At 35.9% G+C, this 21,987-nt stretch overlaps 1 protein-coding gene across 1 annotated transcript in view; it reads left to right on the forward strand.

Moving 5' to 3' along the window:
- TFPI (tissue factor pathway inhibitor (lipoprotein-associated coagulation inhibitor)) overlaps positions 1–20,959 on the forward strand; it is a 42,463-nt gene extending 21,504 nt beyond the window's left edge. The window contains exons 4-10 of the mRNA XM_010583223.1: positions 8,505–8,543; positions 11,729–11,905; positions 12,738–12,833; positions 13,319–13,414; positions 19,410–19,517; positions 20,218–20,400; positions 20,752–20,959. Coding sequence (XP_010581525.1) covers positions 8,505–8,543; positions 11,729–11,905; positions 12,738–12,833; positions 13,319–13,414; positions 19,410–19,517; positions 20,218–20,400; positions 20,752–20,864 — 812 coding nt within the window. The 3' untranslated portion in view covers positions 20,865–20,959. The remainder of the gene's footprint in view (positions 1–8,504; positions 8,544–11,728; positions 11,906–12,737; positions 12,834–13,318; positions 13,415–19,409; positions 19,518–20,217; positions 20,401–20,751) is intronic.
- Positions 20,960–21,987: the final 1,028 nt, after the last annotated feature.

The following is a 21,987-nucleotide window of genomic DNA, read 5'->3' on the forward strand; positions in this document are numbered from 1 at the left end:
GGGGGGGGGGGGGGGACAATAGAGTTTGAAAGAAAATTCCAGAATCAAGAGCTCCTCAAAGGTGTGTGATAACCCTCATGTAGTATACGAACTGTGTGGTTTTTTTTTTCCCAAGTGGATTCATATATTGGATGTTGATCTATTTACATTTGGAGGTAAGATAGAAGGATTCATTCTCAACAGAAGTTACTTTTCAGTCACATATGCCTTGCCCAGCAGCAAAATACGTCATTAAGTGTTACTGAGCTCAGGACAGTGATGCTGGCCAATCCTGCAGTAGAGAACAGGTTACAGGTTATTCTGAGGATGGGCAGCACAATCAGATGAAAATTGTTAGTCTCTCCTGCCCTGGCAGCATTCTACTTCTATGCAGATCTTGGTATGTGTCACTTTGTTTGCCCTATTTTCATAATTTATTCTAGCCCCGGGCCTTTCCGTAGAACTGAAAATCTGCTGATGTGCTATAGGCACTGAGTTGGTTTGCAGGATATAAATTTTTACTTCCTAGAATTAGCATAGGTCACTTTCAAGCACAGCAAGTTTATGTATGTTACAAAAAATACTGCCAGAAATTTCAGATTAGAAAAATTATTTCAGAAGCTCCTTTTTGGGTTTTCTGACCCGAACAGACTATATATATATATGTGTACAAGACAAGCTGATTTATAGCATTGTGCTTTGTCTGTAATAAATGTAAATGTCTGTTACTCACCTCCCATCCCTTCCAGAATTCACATCTGTGTAGTACTTAGATCAGGCTTTAAATCTGTTACGTTGTCTGTTTCACAACATGTGTATTTCCTGATAAAAATTACTATGAATTGTGTCACTAGATTTATTCTAGACATCAAATTAATCTCCCATCCTGGTGTCAGAGTAATGGCTGGGGCTGATGTGCATGTTACCCTAATTAATATTTTAATAATGTTTGTTAGTTATAAAGTTTCTAATCCTTAGAATCTGCAAACATTAACTGATCTTACAAATAAGCCAGGTATTGTAAATGACCAATTTGTTATCTTCCCTTTTAGTGACAGAAAAAGAAAGGTAGTAAGGTAACAGACTGTCTTCCAATCAGAGCAGGGAGTACAGCTCAGGGTGTCTGGTGTTTACTTGACTAGTAGGTATAACCTCTTCTCTTCTGTCTGTATGAACTATATAGTCTTAATACCTATTTACACTTCCACAAGGTTGATCAAGTTTTTCAAATAGTTACAGGTGTTTAAAATGAAAGGAAAAATTATTAAAAGCTTTTGCAGGTTCTGTGTTTACTTGTACTACTTTTCAGTTACTGGTATAGGTAGCTGACATTTCCTTGGAGATGTGTTTATGTAATAGAACAATTTGTTTGACTACAAACCAATGCAACAGCAACACGTGTCATTGTCCAGCATAGGCTTTGTGAATTTCTCAAGTCTGTAATTCATTTCTTTGACTCAGACTTTTCTCCCTCTGTATTCAGTCCAGACACAGAAAGGGAAAGAATACATGCGTATACACATTTATTATACATTTCTAGTATGACAATTTCCAATGGCATTTACAATTTACAGAGCAAAGCGGGTCAGCTTTCTTACCTTCACAAAGTGAGCCAGAATAGTGTGGCTGAGTGGAACAAGGCCTCAATGGGACTGTGTGTGTCAATAACAGCAATATTTAACCTGAAGTCTTGTACGTGAGCAAAGTTTCACTGATAAAGAAGATACTGGAAGAACAGCTAACAGAGAAAAACCCATCCTTCCTAAAAGGTATCCCTGGTCTTCATTCCTTTGATCTTTCCTGCAAGGAGACTGCATGCATTTTATTTACTCACTAAATACTAAGTCAAGGCATTATTTACCATTCACACCTATTTTCTGATCTGCTGGCACCACCAGACAGTTTCTGTTATTATATCTGGCACTACAGACAATCCACTTGGGAAAAAAAACAACAACAAAACAACAACAAAACAAAAAAAACCAAAAAACAAATATATGAACCTTAAATTTTAGAATGAAAGCAGATTTCAGTTATTTTTCAGATCAATTATGTTTTGCTTTCAAACATTTGCATGCTTATAAAACTATCTCTATCAGGATGGAAAAAACACTACAAAATTCCACTAACAACTTTTCAAAGTGAATAAGATCAGATCACTCCGTTCTTTAAGTGAATGGCAGTCTTTTGGTGCATTTTACTTTAAGGATTAATTTGAAATTTATCTTTTGATGGCTTCTGGCAAGATCCACTAATGAGCTTCAGAGACCAGATGTGCACCAGGGAAGAAGTGGCAAGAATCAGTCACAATCTCACTCTGTTTTCAGGAGTCATATATGGGTAAAAGTAGCGCTAATGATATTAAAATAAGGTATATCTTGAAATGACATCCCATTGAGGAAAAATTCTATGGAAATCGTAATTCCTTAGTTAGTAGATAACATAATCTAGTGTCCTGGTTTCAGCTGGGATAGAGTTAACTGTCTTCCTAGTAGCTGGTACAGTGCTGTGTTTTGAGTTCAGTATGAGAAAAATGTTGATAACACACTGATGTTTTCAGTTGTTGCTAAGTAGTGTTTAGACTAAGTCAAGGATTTTTCAGCTTCTGATGCCCAGCCAGCGAGAAAACTGGGGGGGCATAAGAAGTTGGGATGGGACACAGCCAGGGCACCTGACCCAAACTGGCCAACAGTGTATTCCATACCATGGGACGTCCCATCTAGTATATAAACTGGGAAGTGGGGGCAGGGAATCGCCGCTCGGGGACTAGCTGGGTGTCGGTCGGCAGGTGGTGAGCAATTGTCCTGCGCATCATTTGTACATTCCAATCCTTTTATTACTACTGTTGTCATTTTATTAGTGTTATCATTATCAGTTTCTTTTTTTCTGTTCTATTAAACCGTTCTTATCTCAACCCACGAGTTATACTTCTTTTTCCCGATTTTCTCCCCCATCCCACTGGATGGGGGGGAGTGAGTGAGCAGCTGTGTGGTGCTTAGTTGCTGGCTGGGGTTAAACCACGACATCTAGCATTTCAATTTAAAAAAAAAAAAAAAAAAAAAGATATAAAGAAAAGCATCTTCCTGAATATAAACATCTTGCCCTAAATGCAAGCACGCACAAAGTTGATGAAACTCTGTCCTACTTGGATCTGAAATGAGTCTTAAGCCGACTCTTACTGAACTGGCTGAGAAGGGAGGGAATCTTTAGATCAGCGATGCGGTTTCTTTTAATGTTGAAGTCTCAGATACTATTAGAAGTGCAGATTACTATTTTGGTGCTCATGCAGCTGTATTTGTTTCTTTAGAAATCAGTTAGGATAAAAGCTGTTTACAATATTGTTCTTTCTCCAGACTATACTACTTCTGTCTTGGATTCTTCATACCTGAGTAAAAAAAATAGATACAAAAGTAAGGTAGAATTCAAGTAATATGTTTTTAAATCTTCACAAGAAACTACTGGATGAAAGTTCTTGGCAGAAAATCAAACAAAGCAGAAATTCATTACAAAGGAATGGAACATCAGGGCTGTGCTTGACCAGTATACAAAACTAACAGAAAAATGACATTTTGCTCCTTTTCTACCTCTGATGCTTTGTTCTTACATTTCTACAAATTGTCCTATCAAAAGTTCTAGCTGTTCATCCTGTTCGGGAACTGAACTCTACAATATTTAAGGAGAGCACATAGCCTTGTGCTGGTTATAGCACAGCTTACAATCAGTAACGCATTTCAGATTTCTTGTATCAAGGCCTAAGTGATAATTCTGATATCTCTATATCTGGGTCATTTTCTCTGACCAGAATATGCCAGTTTTAGTACTTGTTGGTAGAGAAGGCAGGGATGTAGTTCTTGAGTCTTAAAAGGCAGTCTTGCTTCCAATTTTGGCTGAAGGTTGCTAACAACCAAACTGGGTATAAAAGACTTACATTTAGCGTTTGGTAGTCATCACCCCTGTAAAAGTTTATGGCTAAAGAAACTGATGTCCTTCTTCTACTTAACCCAGCCTGGGCAGATTTTTGAGTATTAATTAATATTAATTATTCTGTATGGTTATCCAGAAGATGTACCTCTGTCAGAATTGAATGATGATGTTTTCGTGAGCATTCAAGACAGATTAATATAATTTTAAAGAGTTAAAAATTATTCAAATTTTGGCATTAATATTTTGCATCATAATTGTCTGTTTATCTGACAAATGGCCTTTCTAGACTTAAAATTCTTCCTTTTGTCATATGGCTTCCCTGAGTCATAAGGTTGTATCATGGTTTTAAATTATATTCTCCCCCCACCCCCCCCCACCCCGGACAACCAGCTTAAACGTTTCTTTCTGTATTTATTGAATTTTCAGCGCAGAAATTAATGACACCTGCTGCTAAACTCCACAGTTAATATGTACATAAAAGTTTAAAAATGAATGTTAGCAATGTCATTCTAAGAGGAAAAACCTTCATTAGAAGGCATTTTCTTCACTTCTACAGTGTTTTGTTGAGAAAATTGTGATTAATCTGTTACTAGTTACGGCTCCACAAAGTTTAATGAATACAATCTTTCAAGATAAAAAATGGAAAGTTATTTTTTTTGATTAGCATTCAGTTTCAGAAAGACCTGGGATCTAGGATGTGAAGATAGCTCTTCTTTTTCTGTCACCGGGCAGGTTTTTGGTACTTTACATCTCATATTTGGTTTTGGGTTTCAGCTGGACCCACAACATTTTGCCATGCTTGGAGCGAGGTTGTTTGCAGGACTGCAGCTGCCAGTATCTCATCCAAACCACGCAACTTCCTGTTAATTAGGAGTGTTTGTCCTAAATTCCAGTTTAAAGGCTAAGACAGGGGGCGAAACTGAAAAAGGCAGGCTTGATAGATACAGAATTTGGAATGAAAAGTGCCCAAAAGTCATGATCAGGTGCCATGAGTGAAGATCTATAAAATTATTTCTTCAATCTAACTTTGCTATTTTGACTAATACTGTTATTTTAATTCTGACATATATGTTGGATCAATATCTGGAACAGATCTTCTGGACCAAATCCTGTACTGGCATATAATTGGCATAATGCCATAGAATAAAACTGAAAGTTATTTAAAATGAGAACTTGGTACTCTGCCCAAGTACAGTATTTGGTGTATGCATAATAGTGATCCAGGACTCTGCAAATGTTGAATCTGCTGTGAGGAACTGGAGCAATAAAGGCTTATTATCTCTGTATTCTCTGAATGAGTAACAGCAGATAAAATGGTTTGGTGGCACGCACAGTATGCTGTTGACCATCAGACATAAAACAAAGTAAACTAAGAAGTTAACCTGCTTTTGCTGACATAATTCAGTAAAAAACCATATAATTCAGTAGGTTCTTTTTGTTAAATCTGGCTCTGTCTGTGCAATCTTGTAGTATATGGTTAGATTCATCTTTCTTAATGTTTCCAATATTTATTACTGCAGGAAGATCACTATTTAGTAACTGTAGAAATCAGACTAAAAAGAGAGTATAAGTGATAGGAAGATGCTTAAAAATAAAGAAAAATCTGAAAGTTACTCAGTTATCACTGTGAAGAATGTGAAGGTCAAGATTGCTAAAAATAAGCTGAAGGGAAGTTATGCGATATACATACAAGTTCAGAAGAAATAATGTGAATAGTCGAAGTGTCTGATTTTCCAATATTAAGCACAAACACAAGAATAAATGAGCCAACACGAGTGAATTGCCAGGCTCCTTAAATAAGAAAAACTTTTTAAAATTTTTGAATGAACAAGCCATCAAAGACAGAATTAACTAATTCCCAGAACTGACTAAAGCCAGTACAAGAGAGTTCAAAGAGCCCAACTCAAAGACTTGGCTACTCCAAGACTCTCTAAGACAGTGTTCAGATTCAGGATGCCTAGTTCTGACTCAAGTCTCCTAGAAATCAGATGCTACTTTTAAGAGGAGTTTGCCTATATGCTCCCTTGTTTACTGGATATGAGTAGAATCGCAAATGTCATCAGTAGCACAAAGATCCTAATTTTCAAGGCAGTGAATATATATCTTAGGCTACTTAAGCTTCTAACATGGGAAAATACCTACTGATAAAAGGTTCTGGATGTGACAGCAATTCTAACGTCTGTTATTTACACAACAGATCTACTCAGAAATACAGTTTGTTTACAAAGAAGAAATTAACTCAGCTGTGGATTTGGCTTTTTGAGTGAAAAGAGTAGCAAAAAAGACACTGTTGATGTGGCAGTAAGATTAAAATATTCTAGGCCTGCATAAACTCACCATAAATTCTTCCTGTTCTGTGCTAGAAGAGTAGAGATCATATGCCAAAGTATGATTGCTAATTTTGGCCTGAAGGGGACAGCTGAGTGAAATTAGCAAAACGGCCTGATGTTAGTAGCCGTGCTTTAAGTCATGGGTTTAAATGCTGAAGGCACAGCCTCCTACTAATAGGAAGCACTGGAAATATGTTCAAACAAATGATATGTCACTCTAAAGTGCATGTCATGTATTTAAATAATATTGTTTAAGGATGCCAGCTGCATTGTCCCAGAGATGCAAGAAAAATGAATCATGACAGAATTTCGACCCGATAGATTTGCTTTGAAAATATAACACAGGCATGTTTCCAGAAGAAAAAGAAAAAACTGCAGTAGGATTATAGCACACAAAGCAGTACAGCTAATGCTAAAATATTATTAGTCATCATCTGCACCTCTTAAAATAGGAGCCACGAAAGGTATATCACTATATAAAGCATGGCTAGAAACACTTGCTCTGGAATGAGTGGAGAATAAACTGCTAAAACTCCTTTCAATTTTGGACTGTGAAGAGGTTGTTATAAATAGTGTGTGGGGGTTACACCTTATTAAAATTGCAAATTACAGAAAAGGTGAGGATACAGATGGGTCATGTATCTTCTGTTACTGCTTCCATAACAAGGAAGGGCACAACAGCAACTCTACTTTCCAGCATGAATTATTTTCATCTGAGGTCTTGCTAGTAGGTACCTCCAAGCTGAGACAGGGCACAGCACTCCTGTATCCCTCACCTTTGCCAGCTGGGCAGAGCAACTGTATCTCACACACGGTCACAGACAGGCTGTAGTGATGTCCTTTAGGTGTATGACTTAAAGGCCTTCTGGGGAACGTGGCATGAGAGACTAATGCATGTGATTTAAATTCAGATTAAAATCTATCCTTCCCTTTCAATTCTCTTTCATTTCATATTTCAAAGAAGGCTAGACCATGGGTTACACTGAGTCTTTATGAGCAGGTCTCTGGAAGATGTGTATCCACTGATGCAGGAAGAGCCGTCAGCAGTAAAAAGTAGTTGTAACGTGCTTCTGCTACTGAACTGGTACTCTTGGCATGTACTATAGGGAACTGGTGTCTTCTTAAGGGGGGCTGTGGTAGCTAAGTAAGATGGCTGAGGTCAGGCAAATGTACTGCTTCATTATAGTATGTTTGATTGCATTTGCTTTCCAGCAGACAACTTCAAGCAAAGCATTAGCAGTACCACTCTATCCCTTCTCTCATATGCAAGAGTTCAGTAGGCAAAGGAGAAACTAGCATTTTATAATGCTATTAAGAAAAGCACAAGTACAAAACAAGAATTATGAAGCATTGTGATTAAGATGACTTAGGTGAAGTCCAGAAGCTGCTGTTTCATGTGCTTTGCAAAATATCTCTGTAATAGAAAATGTATAAGCTAATCTTGGCCACTTTTCTCTCTCTTAGCTGCTGAAAAATTTTCAGCCTTTATTACACATTGGCTGAGCCGGTCTCCCCTTGGATTCCTTTGTAGTTTTACAATTAGGCAGCCTCCTAGAAAGGGAAGAAGGTTTGTTTTCAGTTGCTGAAATGGAATGTGGGGTTGAATTCAGATATCCAGCTTCTTGAGCAAGTACAATAAAACCCAGTCTCCTCCATTACAAATGACAATAGCAACTTCATCACTGCTGATCATGCACTGAAAGAACAATGCAAACAAGTTTGCCGTCTATACTACCCTAAAGGTAGTTGTAGATACTTGGCCAAATGGGCTTTAATATCATAAACAGCATAATGAAAAATTTACTCAGACACTACATAGCATAGCAAAGAATTGGATAGCATGAGAGAGGTCTTTATTGCTAACTAGATCAGCTTGAAAGCTATTAGCAGTATCAGTAGCTACAGCAGTTGGGTTAAGTTAGTCTGCTAATTACCCCTCTTTTGAGGAGTAAGATTACATAATACAGGATTACGGTTCCAGTCACATGAAGAGGAATTTCTCTGTTCAGTTCAATATTGGCATAATTTGATTCCAGTACTTTCATATCCTCAAGTTTCCAATATAGCAGGTGGTCTCATACAAAGGAAATGATACTTTTGTCCTCCAGAACAAGCTTTTGTGCTGCTCCCCTAATAAAGAGAGGAGAGAAGGGGAAGACATGCTGTATTCTTCCTCCTCAGTGCTCATCGTCACTGCTAAGCACCCTAGTGTCACAGGTGAGACGACATGTCTGCTTTTGCTAAATACTTTTCTTTTTATTTATATTGCAGAATTGCCTCGGAAGATGATGTTAGCAAAAATTAAGAAAGGTAATTAAGTTTACATAGTAATCTAAGACTTTTATACAATGATAAGGGATTTAGCTTCTTTTGATAAATTTTTTATGTGTTGTTCCAAGCTATCTCCTAACAAATCCAGCAATGTCAGACTGAAGTGAGTTCTTACTCCTAATCTTCTTCTGTATTCATCAAAGACTTTGAGGACAGTTGTGGTCACTTGAAGATGGTAGCTGCAATCTCTTCTCGCCAAAATAAACACATCATGACACTTTTTTCTCTTTCTTCAGTAAAGAGAAAAGAAGGACTCTGCAGAGATTCAAGCATTGTATAATTAGCCATGATGTGGAACTCTTATTGTGTGTTTTGAGAATTATTTAAATGCTTCCTCTGCTGTTAGCAAAAATAGGAGAAAATCAATCTGAAACAGAACTTTTCAATCATTGCCTGTGTAGCAGCTAACAGAGGTTAGGGCAGATCCCCTAATTACACATTAAGCAAGGGGGCAAGTTTCCCAATCCTGAAGGGGCAAACCGTTTACAGAAATTTAAATGCCTGATACCCCAACTTCCTAAATAGCCAAAGCTTAAGCACTGAGAATCACTTGTCTGAAACACTGTTGGTCTCTTAAGGTAACCTGTGTTCCTAACAAGGATATTTAAGTTTGATGCTTGCAACAGAGCTTGTGAAGACTTATTCTACTCTTCCTCTTTCCACATTAGAGACTTATCTGGATTGGGCCCAATGCTGGTAGCCAGAGTTCCCTGAATACAGGCTTGAGTAAATTTTTTTCACAAGTCAGCTCCTCTTTCTCTGCTTGCCCTCCCTCATCCCTCCTACTTGCTTCCTCTTGAATTGGTGTGCATTTAACTCCTCACAGAAATACCAATATTTGCACGTACATTTTGAAATAGACTAATTAAATAATTTATCTTTGCAGAATGGTATTTGGAATATTTTCGTACTAAGATGATGGGTTTCTTTTCCTGTTTTCTACTGTCTTTTGATTCTTAATGCACAAAAAAAATTAATCATGATTCTATGCTATGGAAGTTACTAAAGTTGATTTTCCACAGATGCTGCAGATGTTTGGCACTACTTCCTTTAAGGTCCGACCCTAGTTCCCTGCTTTTAATGACAAAACAGAACGTATCCTGTTAAATGCAGCTCGTGGCTGTCATCAACGTCATTACATGTTTACTATTGTTTCCAGTAACGTAGTTTTGAATACTGAGTCTCTGAAGAAAGACATGGCATTTAAAAGTATAATACTGGTTTGTATAGTTAGGATTATATTGCCTTCATGACCTGTCCAAAAGTGGCTATAAAAGTTAGCTGTGAGCTCAACATTTTTGGACTTTATTTCCTTTTTGTGCAAGAATCATTTTAATATAAGGATTTTCTAAATTAAGAGCAGCTGGTTTTAAGAATCAGTCATAATCCTGCAGGCTACTTTACATACCCGTATTATTATCTGCCATCCTTTCTCAGTTAATATCTATCTAATAATCTTTTTCTGTTATTTCACAATATTTTGCAATGTTTGATGAAAGTATTGTTTCTGTAGCTCCTATTGTCTGTGAGCTCCTAATAGATGATATATGGAATAGATACCACTCTGGTAGATTCTTGCCTGCTGCCTGTCTACATAACTGTCTCATTTCCATTCTCAGCTGAAAGCATATCTTATGCCTTGCCCATACCTTTCATATTTGTTGGTCTCTGTGAACTTAGTTTTGTAAATCTGTGAACACAATAGGTACTGCGTTTGAATAGTAAGAAACATGAAATATCTGAACTGTAGAATATATATACTTACTGGCAGAGAGTGAAATTTGTAGTGAAAAATCAAAATTAAGCTATCCAGGAGTGCTTAAAATAGTTGATTTTGTTACTTTATGCAAGAACATTTTAATGTTTTAATTTTACATGTGATCTCTGAAAATGACATTTTGCTGTCCTTGAAGCTTTATAACAATTGAAATACAGGATATTGACAATTATTTCTTGGAAAAACACTAATTATGAGCTATTATAATGTTTTATATAAATATATGATGTGCATCAATTGAATTTAGTAATATTCTTATTCTAGCGATGATTTTTCATAGATACTTGGCTAAAATAGCTGTAATAGGATTAACTTCCTTACAACACCATAATCTAGTCCAAAAATGTTAGGGACTTCAAAGTAATTGTTCTATAGTAATTTTTATTAAAATGGCAGCCCTCTGCACACTGTTTCAGTCTCAGTATTCTATAAGTTTCACAGGTAAGGAAGGCCTTTATATGTGACATCTGATATGATTGTCTTGTATGATGGCTAAATATACTTTTCTCTGCAAGTCAGCTCACTCAAGAATCATATTTCAAAGTATCTACTAGCAAGAATTTGAGAATACCTCCATATATATTTCATTATTGTTTCCATGATTTTCTTTTAAGAATAGAATTTTGAGGGAAAAATTAAATATGGTGAGAAATTGACATTTGGGGATTATTACACGGCTATGTGTTTTTCTTCCTTGCCAGAAGCCATGATATCATGCCTTGATATTCAGTCAAATTATGCAGTATTCATTTGTTAACTTTTTCTTGGTTGATATTATAGTTACTGATTGCAAACTAGGAACCGGGACTGAAAAATGATAGTTAGAATAGCTGCTCTGTCTCCGTTTCCTGTATCCTTTTATAGCAGTAGACTGTCACAGACAAAATGCATTGTTAGATTTTTTTTTTCTGTTCTTTTTTAAAAGCTATTTCCTTTTTCCTTCTATTTTGACATTGCTTTCTGTATAATTCACACTAACATTGACTAAACCAACTACATAAATGACAAGAATGTGTACTTAGTTCAAATGATCCAGCTGGGAATCAAGTCTTGTTTTAATTCAGAGTAAAAACTGATTTTCATCTTAGAGCTTATGTAGGAGGACACTTAAAGGAATCATTAGTCCTCATTTTCCAAGATATAATTTACTGGCTACCTGGAAAGGAAAAAAAGCAATAAAAATATCCCTATAATGCTCCAGCATAATACTTCAGTGTTATATATAGAACAAAAGCAGTACAATAAAGCAGCAGTTTGTATTGTCTTTAGTCCAAAGTTACAGATTTATTTTATAAACTTCCTTCAGTTCTATTGTTGTCTTGGAATGTGTGGTTTGTTTTTTTTTTTTTCTTCACCCACCCTGTTCATCATTTACCATTGTTCATAGAAAAGCCCAATTTCTGCTTTCATGAGAAAGACCCTGGAATCTGCCGAGGCTATTTTTCCAGGTATTTCTATAACAAAGAGACAAAGTCATGTGAAGTATTCAAGTATGGTGGGTGCCTAGGAAACCAGAACAACTTCAAGGATTTGGAAGAATGCCAGATTACCTGCCAAGGCAACTGTAAGTTGTTGTCCTCGTTATTCTTAGCTTTATTCTTGTATAAACAATGTTGTGTTTTGAAGATATCTTGCATGGAAAAAAAGGCAACTTAGGGTAGATACCCTGAGGTGCCAATAATTTGTATCTGAAATTAACTGTAATTACATGGGGTTTTTTTAAATAAAAATACAAAAATAAAAAATATAAATTAAAAAAATTGCAGGTACTATTAACTTTAATGAATATTACAGGACTCCTACTTTTTTTACTTTTCTCATGACAGTTAATCTAAAATCTGCCAGCTGTTTGGCCTTATAATATCATAAAATGCTAAAGTATATTTTTTAACCTGTATATCTGAATATACTCTTTTCAAACCAAGTCTTGGAAATAAGTCTAGGGACATAAGAGCATACATATTCCCTGAAGGTTTTTTTCCAGGACTGTTTCATAATCTGTCATTTTGGCAAGGGGAACTTGAGTATATTCACATTTAGAATAGGAAAGACCCACTATAGTTCTTTTGTAAAGATTTTTTTTTTTTTTTTTTAAAATGTATACATACAGAGCAATGTTCTTTTCCGCTACCTTTACCAAAGCATTTCTTCCTGGGCTCCTATTCTACTTTTACCTTCTGGATTAAAAGTTGCAGAATGCTTTTTTTTTTCCTAACTTTAATCTGAAATAACACCTCTATGTAAATTTGTATGAATACCCAAGAAGAAAGAGAGAATTAGGGGGCATTGCCATGGTTTAAATAGATCAAAGTTTTTACCTTAGTGATATTGAAACATTGATACCAATTGTTTCTTGTGTTTTTCTCCTCATTGTTTTCCATTTGTTTTCCTTTTAGCAAATTTATTGCCAATCATTCCAGCTGAAGAGCATCCTAACACTGTGAACAGTAGTTCCCCAGCAGAAGAACCCAACCAGTTCCCTGGGATTTTTGGTAAGAATTTGCTTTTGCTGTTATAGTTATCCTTTTTTAATGCAGACACTCCTTGGCTTGTCCACTCATTTTCCCATTTATTTGAAGATATGTATGTTAGCTGAAATACATAAGCACAGTGAAGTCAGTAACATTAAAACTAGCTTCATAGCCATTTGCTTGTCAGTAATACGTATTTTGAAAAAGGCTTACAATTGCAAAGGTTAGAATGTCTGCTAGTAATATAAAAATAACCTTCCCAAACCATGTTTGATTTAAATCTTACATCAGTAAAATTAAAGAAGAAAAAGGAATCTATCCCGAAGTTGCTTCAGCACATCAGTTTCCTATGCCTTTGGGACTTGAAGAAATGCTGCCTTTTGGTGGGATTAATACTGGCATGGAGCAAGGCAAATGAGTACTAATCATAGCTTATTTTCAGAGCTTTGTTGTGTCTAGATAACCTGTCACTTACTGTTTCACCCTCCCTTTTTTTTTTCTTTTAGTCAATTTGTTGCCAACTGCTCCAAATGACGAGAAGTCCAATACTCTGAACAGTAGCTCCCCAAAGGAGAAGCGCAACCAGTTTCCCTTTTTTTTTGGTAAGAATTCACTTTTGCAGTTGTCAACTCTCAGTCTTTTATATGCCTTCTGGATTGCTTTTCCATTTCCACCCATTTTCTAACATGTCTGAGACTAAAGAATGGGCTTACATCTATGTCAAATTTGTTGATAAGCAGAGAAAGTTAAAGCAAAGAAATATATTGCTACTTACAGATCTTCCATAAATATCAGAAAGTGGAAGACTGACCACATCTTGTCCTCTTCTGAAACTGTGCACTTCCTGTAGGTCTGATAAATACAAAAATTTAAGGACCAAGAGCAGAAGCAGTGATGCAGAGTTCTTTTAGTCAAATTAATATTTTTGTGGGGATCTAATTGGCAGCCAATTTAAAGCTCCTTTTACCCATTAAAAAAGTACCATATTTGGATTTTGGAATATGGCACAGTATATTTATCATAATACATTTTTATTTTCACTAAGACCATATTAAACTCAGTTCTTGGTTTGAGTATAATCAAAGTGAGTGTGAATTAATTTTTTGTCTGCTTCAAGGTATTTTTGCGCTATGTATTATAATGCAGATGAGAATCTGTACTTTTACTGTAGAGGGCTAGTTTTTAACAGTTTCTGCAGCTGGACGCTGTCCACTATAGATTGCTGGTACTTGCTCACACTGTAAAGGGTGATTGAATTTGAGGCATGTCATTTTTATGATCCACAGTTATGCAAGAGGAAACAAGAAACAGTTGGAAAAAGCCTGAGCATCCTTACCAAGTATTTCTGTTGGTTTTTTGTATTTACACTTCCTTGTACTTTTGGGGATTGAGCGATGGCTTACAGATTCATTAAGGTTTTTGTGTTTTATACAATGTGCAAGATAATGGGCATGTAGGATAACATTCCTGTGCTCTTTGCTTCGAATGGTATGTCTAATAAAGCTTGAATGTGTGTTATATTCTATTTTTTTCCTTGCACTGTGATCCACATGTGCTGTTGGGTTGAGGTAAGTTTTGGTGATAATTGGATTGTTTGTTTACCACATACAGAGCGTCAATACACTCTGTTATTAAAATGACTGAATATAAAACTGTAAAGCTTCTGGCAAGTTATTTTACTGAAAAATATTTGAATGATTGTAGGCCTGGAAATAAGTCTAGGGACATAAGAGCATACATGTTCCCTGAAGGTTTTTATTCATAATATGAATCCCCAGATCCCCAAAACAAGCAATCTATACAAGCAAAGGGGCATGATTCGCTATGTTTTTCTCAGAGGAAACGGAGGGGTTCTTGGTTGTGTCAGCAATTGTGAATTTTCTGGTAGAGCAGATTTTGGGAGGGAGAGGTGAGGGTAAGAGAAAGAGAAGACTTGAAGGTTGGTGGAAGAAAGGGTCAGGGAACAAGGGTGGGTGGAGTCAGTATAGCCAGATGGGTCAGGTAAGAAACGTGACCTTGGGAGGACCAGTGCGTTTCAGTGGTAAGTCTGAAGACATCACAAGTTCTTCCTACTATATAACCTTTGTCTGCCTTACACTAGCCTGTCCCATGCAGCCACCTGCTGCCATTCTGTTTATCAGCCTGTACCTTTCAGGTTGCTGGGGTGGGCTAAAATCCTGTGCTTTTGTGCAATCCCACTAAAGGGGGAGGAAAGAGTAGGGCCAAAACTGACAGCTGATTTCTCCACAGAGATGTGGAGAACATAGCCTCCATTCTTGCTATTACTAGAGGCAGAGGTGTAAACTGAAGTTGCAAGGTAGAACCATCTCACGCAAACATGCATTGTGATTCCCCATGACCCTCAGCGAGGGACAGAAATCTGGCTGTGCACATATGAGGTCAAGATGGACTGTTTGAGATGGAGTGGCTGATGCCCATCTTTTCAAGCACAGGCAAAGTAGCTGGTCTGCCACTTTAACATCTATTTTGCAAATATATTGGCCTGGCTATATATCCTTTTTTTTTTTTTTAAATACATGACCACCATTAAAAAAAATTTGCAGGGAGTTGTCTCTTATACAATACCTTACCTCACAACTGAAATGCTATTCATCTGGATTTAAAGAAAAAATACAAATTATTGGTGGTATGTATAACTCTGTAACAATATCAGATTAATAGATTTCCAACAAAGTTCTTGATCTTTAGAAAATTAAACTCTTCTATGGCCAAACAAAACAAATTTTTTTCTTCTGCATATAAACATGAAACATCTAGCGCTATCTCTCAGCAATGAACTTTCTGCAGACAATGAAGATTGTTCTGGTCTTACTCTGCTGCAAGACTTAAAATAACTTTTATTCTGGGAAAGTTAAGAGAAAGTGAATCCAAGAATCAAACCTTTCATTAGATTATACAAAGTGATCTATGATAGGAAATTGAGTGCTATACCCTATGTTTGATTTGTGAGATCTAAGTGGGATGCAGGATCAAAAGTCAATTTTCAACTCAGCAAATGTGGAATGGCACACAGGCAGTTGCTGTTATTACTTATCAAAGTCAGGGCCATATCTTTTGCTGATATAAATTGACACAGTTCCATTTGCTATAATGGATCTGCACCAATTTATACCTACAGAGTACCATTAAGTGCAGATGACTCATTATTTTTGTAATAGCTTGTCTACTTGAAGATTCTTTTATTTTCTCTTTGCTGCAATCAGAAATGAGATATTGAAGCCTGCATATATCAAAAATCTGGCAATAAATCTGAAGCTTCATGAATGTCACACACCCATGTCTAGCGAAAGAGAATGCAGTAAGCAGTGTTTCTCATACAGCTCACCAAGATCATTTCAAACTTCTTTTGTACTTGTGTTCATTGTCACACAAGCCCAGCTAAGCCTGAGAGATAACGATTATTGTTGCAATACAGGGTTGGGATTATTTTTATAAATATGAGTCTATATCTGAATATGCATATTTCACACATTCTGAAGTATGATCGTGTCATCTGCTTACACCACAGAGTGGTGTCTGGGATTCAGGAAAAGGCTGTATTTTAAGAATTACATCTTAAACCATACACATTTAAAGATTGTTTAGGTAGCAGTGAAGGGTAAGATACAATAGTCTTTTTCTAGGTAAGAACAATAGCATTTTTTTATCTACTGCTTATTTCATATAATTAGTTTACCTATTTTTTAAGAAGCAAAATATTGCAGGTTTGGGTCTCATTCTCTCACCAAAACAAAATCAGTCCAAACATCTGCATCATCAAGAAAAAGAAGTACCAGAAAGATAAGAGAAAGATCTGTCCTGTATTTTGCTGTTGTAAAGCCTGAAACCCATTTGAGAAGCTCCTGCAGAGCTAGTGGCAGGAGTTCTAGTTCCCAAGCTCCACTTGAGATGGGTTCCAAGCTCTAATTTCCTTCAAAAGTTTTTGATGGAATTGGCATGTTTCTGAGGAACACTTTGTATTGCATTGTATCAGCATTTTCCAGAAGAAAACTTTACACCTGGAAATGTTTGACTAACTCAGCTTGGAAGCTTTCATTTGTCCTTTGCCTATATGAATTGTAAATTCTTTTTTCCCATGCCTGTTCATGAGCTGATTTATATGGCGTATTTTTGGCAAATAATATATGTAGCAACTCCAAGTTTATGAGCATGCTATTGGATATTTAAAAACTGTTTAAGTCAGATATTTTGGATAAACAGAATAGCATGAACACAAGGGTGAAGCCAGATTCTTAAGGCTTATTGCTGTCAATGTAAATAACCAGTTCATTTCTGTAGAAATTGCATCAAAGGCAATAGGATGGGCCATGTAGTTGCATGTATAAGAAAGTTAGAAAGTGTTTCATGACATTTATTAATTTTTAGGTTCATACAATCCACTTAGCGTTAACAGGTAATGAGTTATGTAATGAGTAATGCTACTTGCACTGTGAAAAAAATTGCTAAAAGGTAACGTAAACTGAGAAAAAAAGTAGAGTTAAAAACAGCATTTCTATCTCAAGTAGTCTTTCAATACAGTTGGCATCTGTAATTCATAGACCTCTAATGACTAGATTAGGGAATGTAATTTTGACAGTGGGACATGTATTGCTTTTTTTTTTTTACTGTTTTCAGTGTGTACCCCTTCCTCTGTGTAGCTTTGCAGGTTATGGGATTTGCTTCTTTCTTCTTTTTTTCCTCCATAGAAAAAGCAGGAGATAAAACATTTCAACAACTCTCAGAAAAATGAAGTTGTAAAACCAAAACATTTGAGAAACTCAAGAACAGGCATAATATCTAAACTTACTGTAACATCATATACATAAGTACAGCATTAGAAGCTGGGGCTGAACAGAGAAAACTTACCTGGATCTAATGCTCCTAGTGACTGTGTTAACATACTAGCTCACAGGTTTATAGAATGTCCTGCCAATAGAGATGTTGGGCTGGGCATGACACAGTACATATTTTATATTTACAGTAACTGAAAGTTAACAAGTCTTAGTGATCAGTATATTAAAGTCAATTTATATTTTTTATGATCCTCAACAGACAGGAAATTATGTCCTTTTATTTTAATATACTGTTTTGTTGAAAAAAAAGTGGCTTCAATATGGCAAAACTATAAGAGGTTGTCTTTATGGGCTGGTTGCTTCTGTGAGAGTAAAGAATATGCAGATATTTTGAGGATGAACAGGTATAGTGATTGGTATCTGGGGCATTTATCTAGTAATGAGCTAGACAAACAACAACACAATTTTTAGAAAGAGTACAAGAGGGATTCTAAAAAGCATTTGTCTGCCACCCTGCCAGTTGCATTGTATGTACATAGGTAGTCCGTATTCACCAGTAACCACATCACTGGCTCCATGGCGCCCCGAAATCTTACAGTTGCTGTGAGAACTCCTTCATGAGGGGCCTATGGAGTGTCTCTGGAAAATTTTACATACCAGATAAGTAATCTACTTTACAAAGTGTAGCTTTAAATTCTATTATATAATTAACAAACCTATGCTATTTGGCCTTTTCATCACTGGCAAGCCTTTCTGCTTTGTTCTTTTTAGGTTCAGAAATTATCAGGTTAAAATTAGGTAAGCATTTTTTTTTAATGTTGCTGAACATATGCTTTGAAAGCTAAGATCCTCTCTAGCTAGAGAGAGATGACATTAGTTAGGCATAAGACTTCTCAGTTAGAGTGGTACCAAAAGTATTGCATTAGTTAATTTAACTACCATCTTCAGTATAAATAAAACAGTAGATGTAATATAAATTGTATTACATTGTGGGCTCTTACTCTGGATCCCGAGTGAACCTTACTCGTACAATAATGTCACAGTCATAAAAAGAAATTAAGTGGTGCTTGCTTTATAAGCTGAAACTAACTTAATATATCTTGGAAAATGAACTTACAACTCAGTTTTTGCATTTCGGGATTCTTTTTGAATAGTATGATGTCGCTAACACAGCTTCAAATATATCATTAATTTCATTTTGCTGTCTTAGCTCTCCATAAATCACTGTTCCGTTTCTTTCCTAGCAATTTTTCATAGTCTTTCACCATTCCAGTTCAGCTATTATACTTGGCAGATGAACCTTTTTGAGCAGGTGTAATATGTGTAAGACATGTAAGATGTCCCATGTTCTTTTTGAATATTTTCTTGTCAGTCTCTTGAATTGCCCAAGTTAATTCTTCTTAATAACTTCTTGCTTTCAGCAACTCATCTGCTTCCTACTTTTGTGACAACAGGATGTCCCCAGCTCTGTTGTAACCCAAATTATTCCTTAAAATTTTTACTTGGTTTTTCCTCTAAGCCACTTCTACCTGGCTTTGTAACTTCAAGAAGGCCATCTGACTAGCTTCAGGTTTCCATTTATGCATTCAGATCTCAGCTATCTCAATTCTGCTACTTCTTGAATGAAAATGACGCTCCTTTAGGTCCCTCAAAACTGATGATATAATGGCTCCCCTTTCTTGCATCCTGTGCAGTAATTGTGTCAGTTCTAATTTTGTATATGAGTCACTCCAGGGTGATAGATGATGGAGTTTCTCCAGGTTTGGGAATTCTGGCACGGATTTGCTTCTTCAACTTGTTCCAGTGTCCAGGTACTTCAGATACCTCAGGTTCATCTTCCAGTGTTTCAGTTCTCATACTCTCACTTGCAGCGACACTGAAGAAACAAACCGTCAGCCTACTTCTTCGAATGGTAAAAACCTAACAGTAGCACTAAAGCACTAGCATCTCAGACTTCATGCACTTATTCTTCACATTCAGTCCTTTGTTATTCTGAGAGTTACGATCTATTTCTTGATAATTGCTCAGTGTTTTCCAGTAGACCGACTTCTATTACTTAGGTCAAGCTTTCTGTATTCATATGACAAACACAATATTAAGGTATTGAGTCTTACATTGGAAATGCTGGGTACTTTTACCTTCTACTTGATTACAGAATGTCTAGCAGCAATTAAGAAAATTCACTTCGTTAATGATCATAAATATTTACCATATTTTTAAAGCTGTCCAAGTTTAATTTATTTCACTTCACTTCCTACAAATACTTCACTTGAAACTTCTCGAATTGAATTCGCTTACTATCTTCTATCACAGAAATAGCAATTTTATCACTAAATATATAGGAAATGAACCTTACTTTCAGGTAAGCTTTTGCTGGCTTTTGGAATTCAAAGAGAGAATAACATTTGCTGAGGTATTTTTTGTAATCATAAAAAGACAGATGCTTATGTAAAGTATCCTGGATTTTCAGGAGGGCAGAATTAAATTTGCCAGTAAATTTCATATAAATTTCAAAGTTCTGTGAGCTTCAAATCTAATATATAATATCAATATAACAGAAAATTGGTAAACTGCAGTGTTGTCTCTAACCTTGTTTTTCTTTGTATCTCTAGAACCACCTCCTATCCCTTCTTTGTGCATGACCCCTATGGACAGAGGGCTTTGTAGAGCCAAAGAGTTAAGATTTTTCTACAACTACTCAACTGGAAGATGTCACCCATTTAGCTACAGTGGTTGTGGTGGGAATGAAAATAATTTCACCTCCAGAAAGTCATGTTTGAGGATCTGCAAGAAAGGTATGGGTAGTGATACTGCCACAGACTGCCGTAAGAGGTGCATTCTTGAAACTTTTGGTACTAAGCATTGGCCTGATAAAATGTAATAGTGAAAAGTCTTAGAAAAGTGAAAATGGAAATCAGAAGAGAGACGGAGCTAGAGAGAAAGATGGACAGTAAAATACAGTGTACAAGAACAGAAATAGGACAACTTGGCATTGGTCAGGCATATGAAAACTTTAGGTAAGACAGTGTACTTTGTTCTTTTTTTAAAGAATATTTCTTGAAAACAAGACTTGTCTCTTATTTATGATAATCTTGGATGTGTCAGTCACACAGCATCTAATCTTTCTTTCATCATTTTACCTTTAGGATTCAATAAAAAAAAAGGCGAAAGAAGATTAATAAAAATCAACAAGAAAAGAAAGAAACAGTCAGTAAAGGCTCTGGGCGAGGAAATAATCCCTGAAAGAATACAACTTTGATTTTTATGGAAATTTGTGGTAAACTACTATCCATCTGTGAATGCAAACCTTTAGTGTACAACATTTAAATGTATTTACTGTACTGATTATTTTGATTACATATTATTAAGCAACTTATATTTTCATTATGTATTCCTCATTCATGTTAATAAACATCATGTTTTACTTTGATAAAGGCTCTTAAATTGTAGCTTGATTGTATATAATTGTCAGAGCTGAAACAGGACAGAATAGACTGTGTGGGTGTATAACTTATAATAATTAAAAAGTAGACAAGATTCAAATTTACTTTATTACCCCGTTCTTTTTGACATCTATTTTTGTGGTAAAGAAAGCATAATTCTTGTCAAAGAGTAATCACTTGTCAAGCATGATTGCTTCAATCATAGATTAAAAGATAGGTCTATTGCTATAAAAAGGAAATAGACACTGGGTTTGTTTTAATCAGATTTATTTTAGGTTATGCAAGCTAGATTTAACTCCATCAAAGTGCATATAATTACCCTGTTGTGAAATGAATGTGAGATCAGAAAAGCACCAAAAACCATGAAGAGAATGTTAAAGTTGTAAATGTGTGAAGCAATGTGACAGATATTTGCAAAGATTTAAAAATACATTTGCTGGGATCATTGATTTTTACCCTTGTTACTGAACTATACTCATGGCTAGCAAGTTAATAGTTTCCAGAAATAGGTATTAAATTTTTACAAAAACCAGAAGGAATTCCTTTCATGGAAATAAATACAGTTGCTTTAGAGATAACACTATGCTTACTCTCCAGTTGACTTTGAGGGGTTTTTTTAGTTGGATTTTGGTGAGGTTTTTTTAAGACTGACATGAAACAGTGGTACAGTTCCCACCCTTCTGCAAGGCATTTCTGTGATCTTAGGTAAATCTTTTATAATGAGATTTTTTTAAAGAAAAGGGGGGAAAAAAAGGTAGTTGTTTTCCTATTAAGGTTTTTAGAAGCACCTTGCTGCCTATGAAACAAAATATAGCAGGATATTTTTGAAACTTCCCTACCTTCTTTGATGATGTAAATCTTTTTTTAATGTGTCACATGTTTTCTTTTTATGCTTAAAACCACCAAGGATAGTTACACTGCTGTTTGTGAGAGGTGGTG

The sequence above is a fragment of the Haliaeetus leucocephalus genome, unplaced genomic scaffold, assembly GCF_000737465.1.
Source record: "Haliaeetus leucocephalus isolate CR32 unplaced genomic scaffold, Haliaeetus_leucocephalus-4.0 Scaffold880, whole genome shotgun sequence".
Lineage (NCBI taxonomy): Eukaryota > Metazoa > Chordata > Aves > Accipitriformes > Accipitridae > Haliaeetus > Haliaeetus leucocephalus.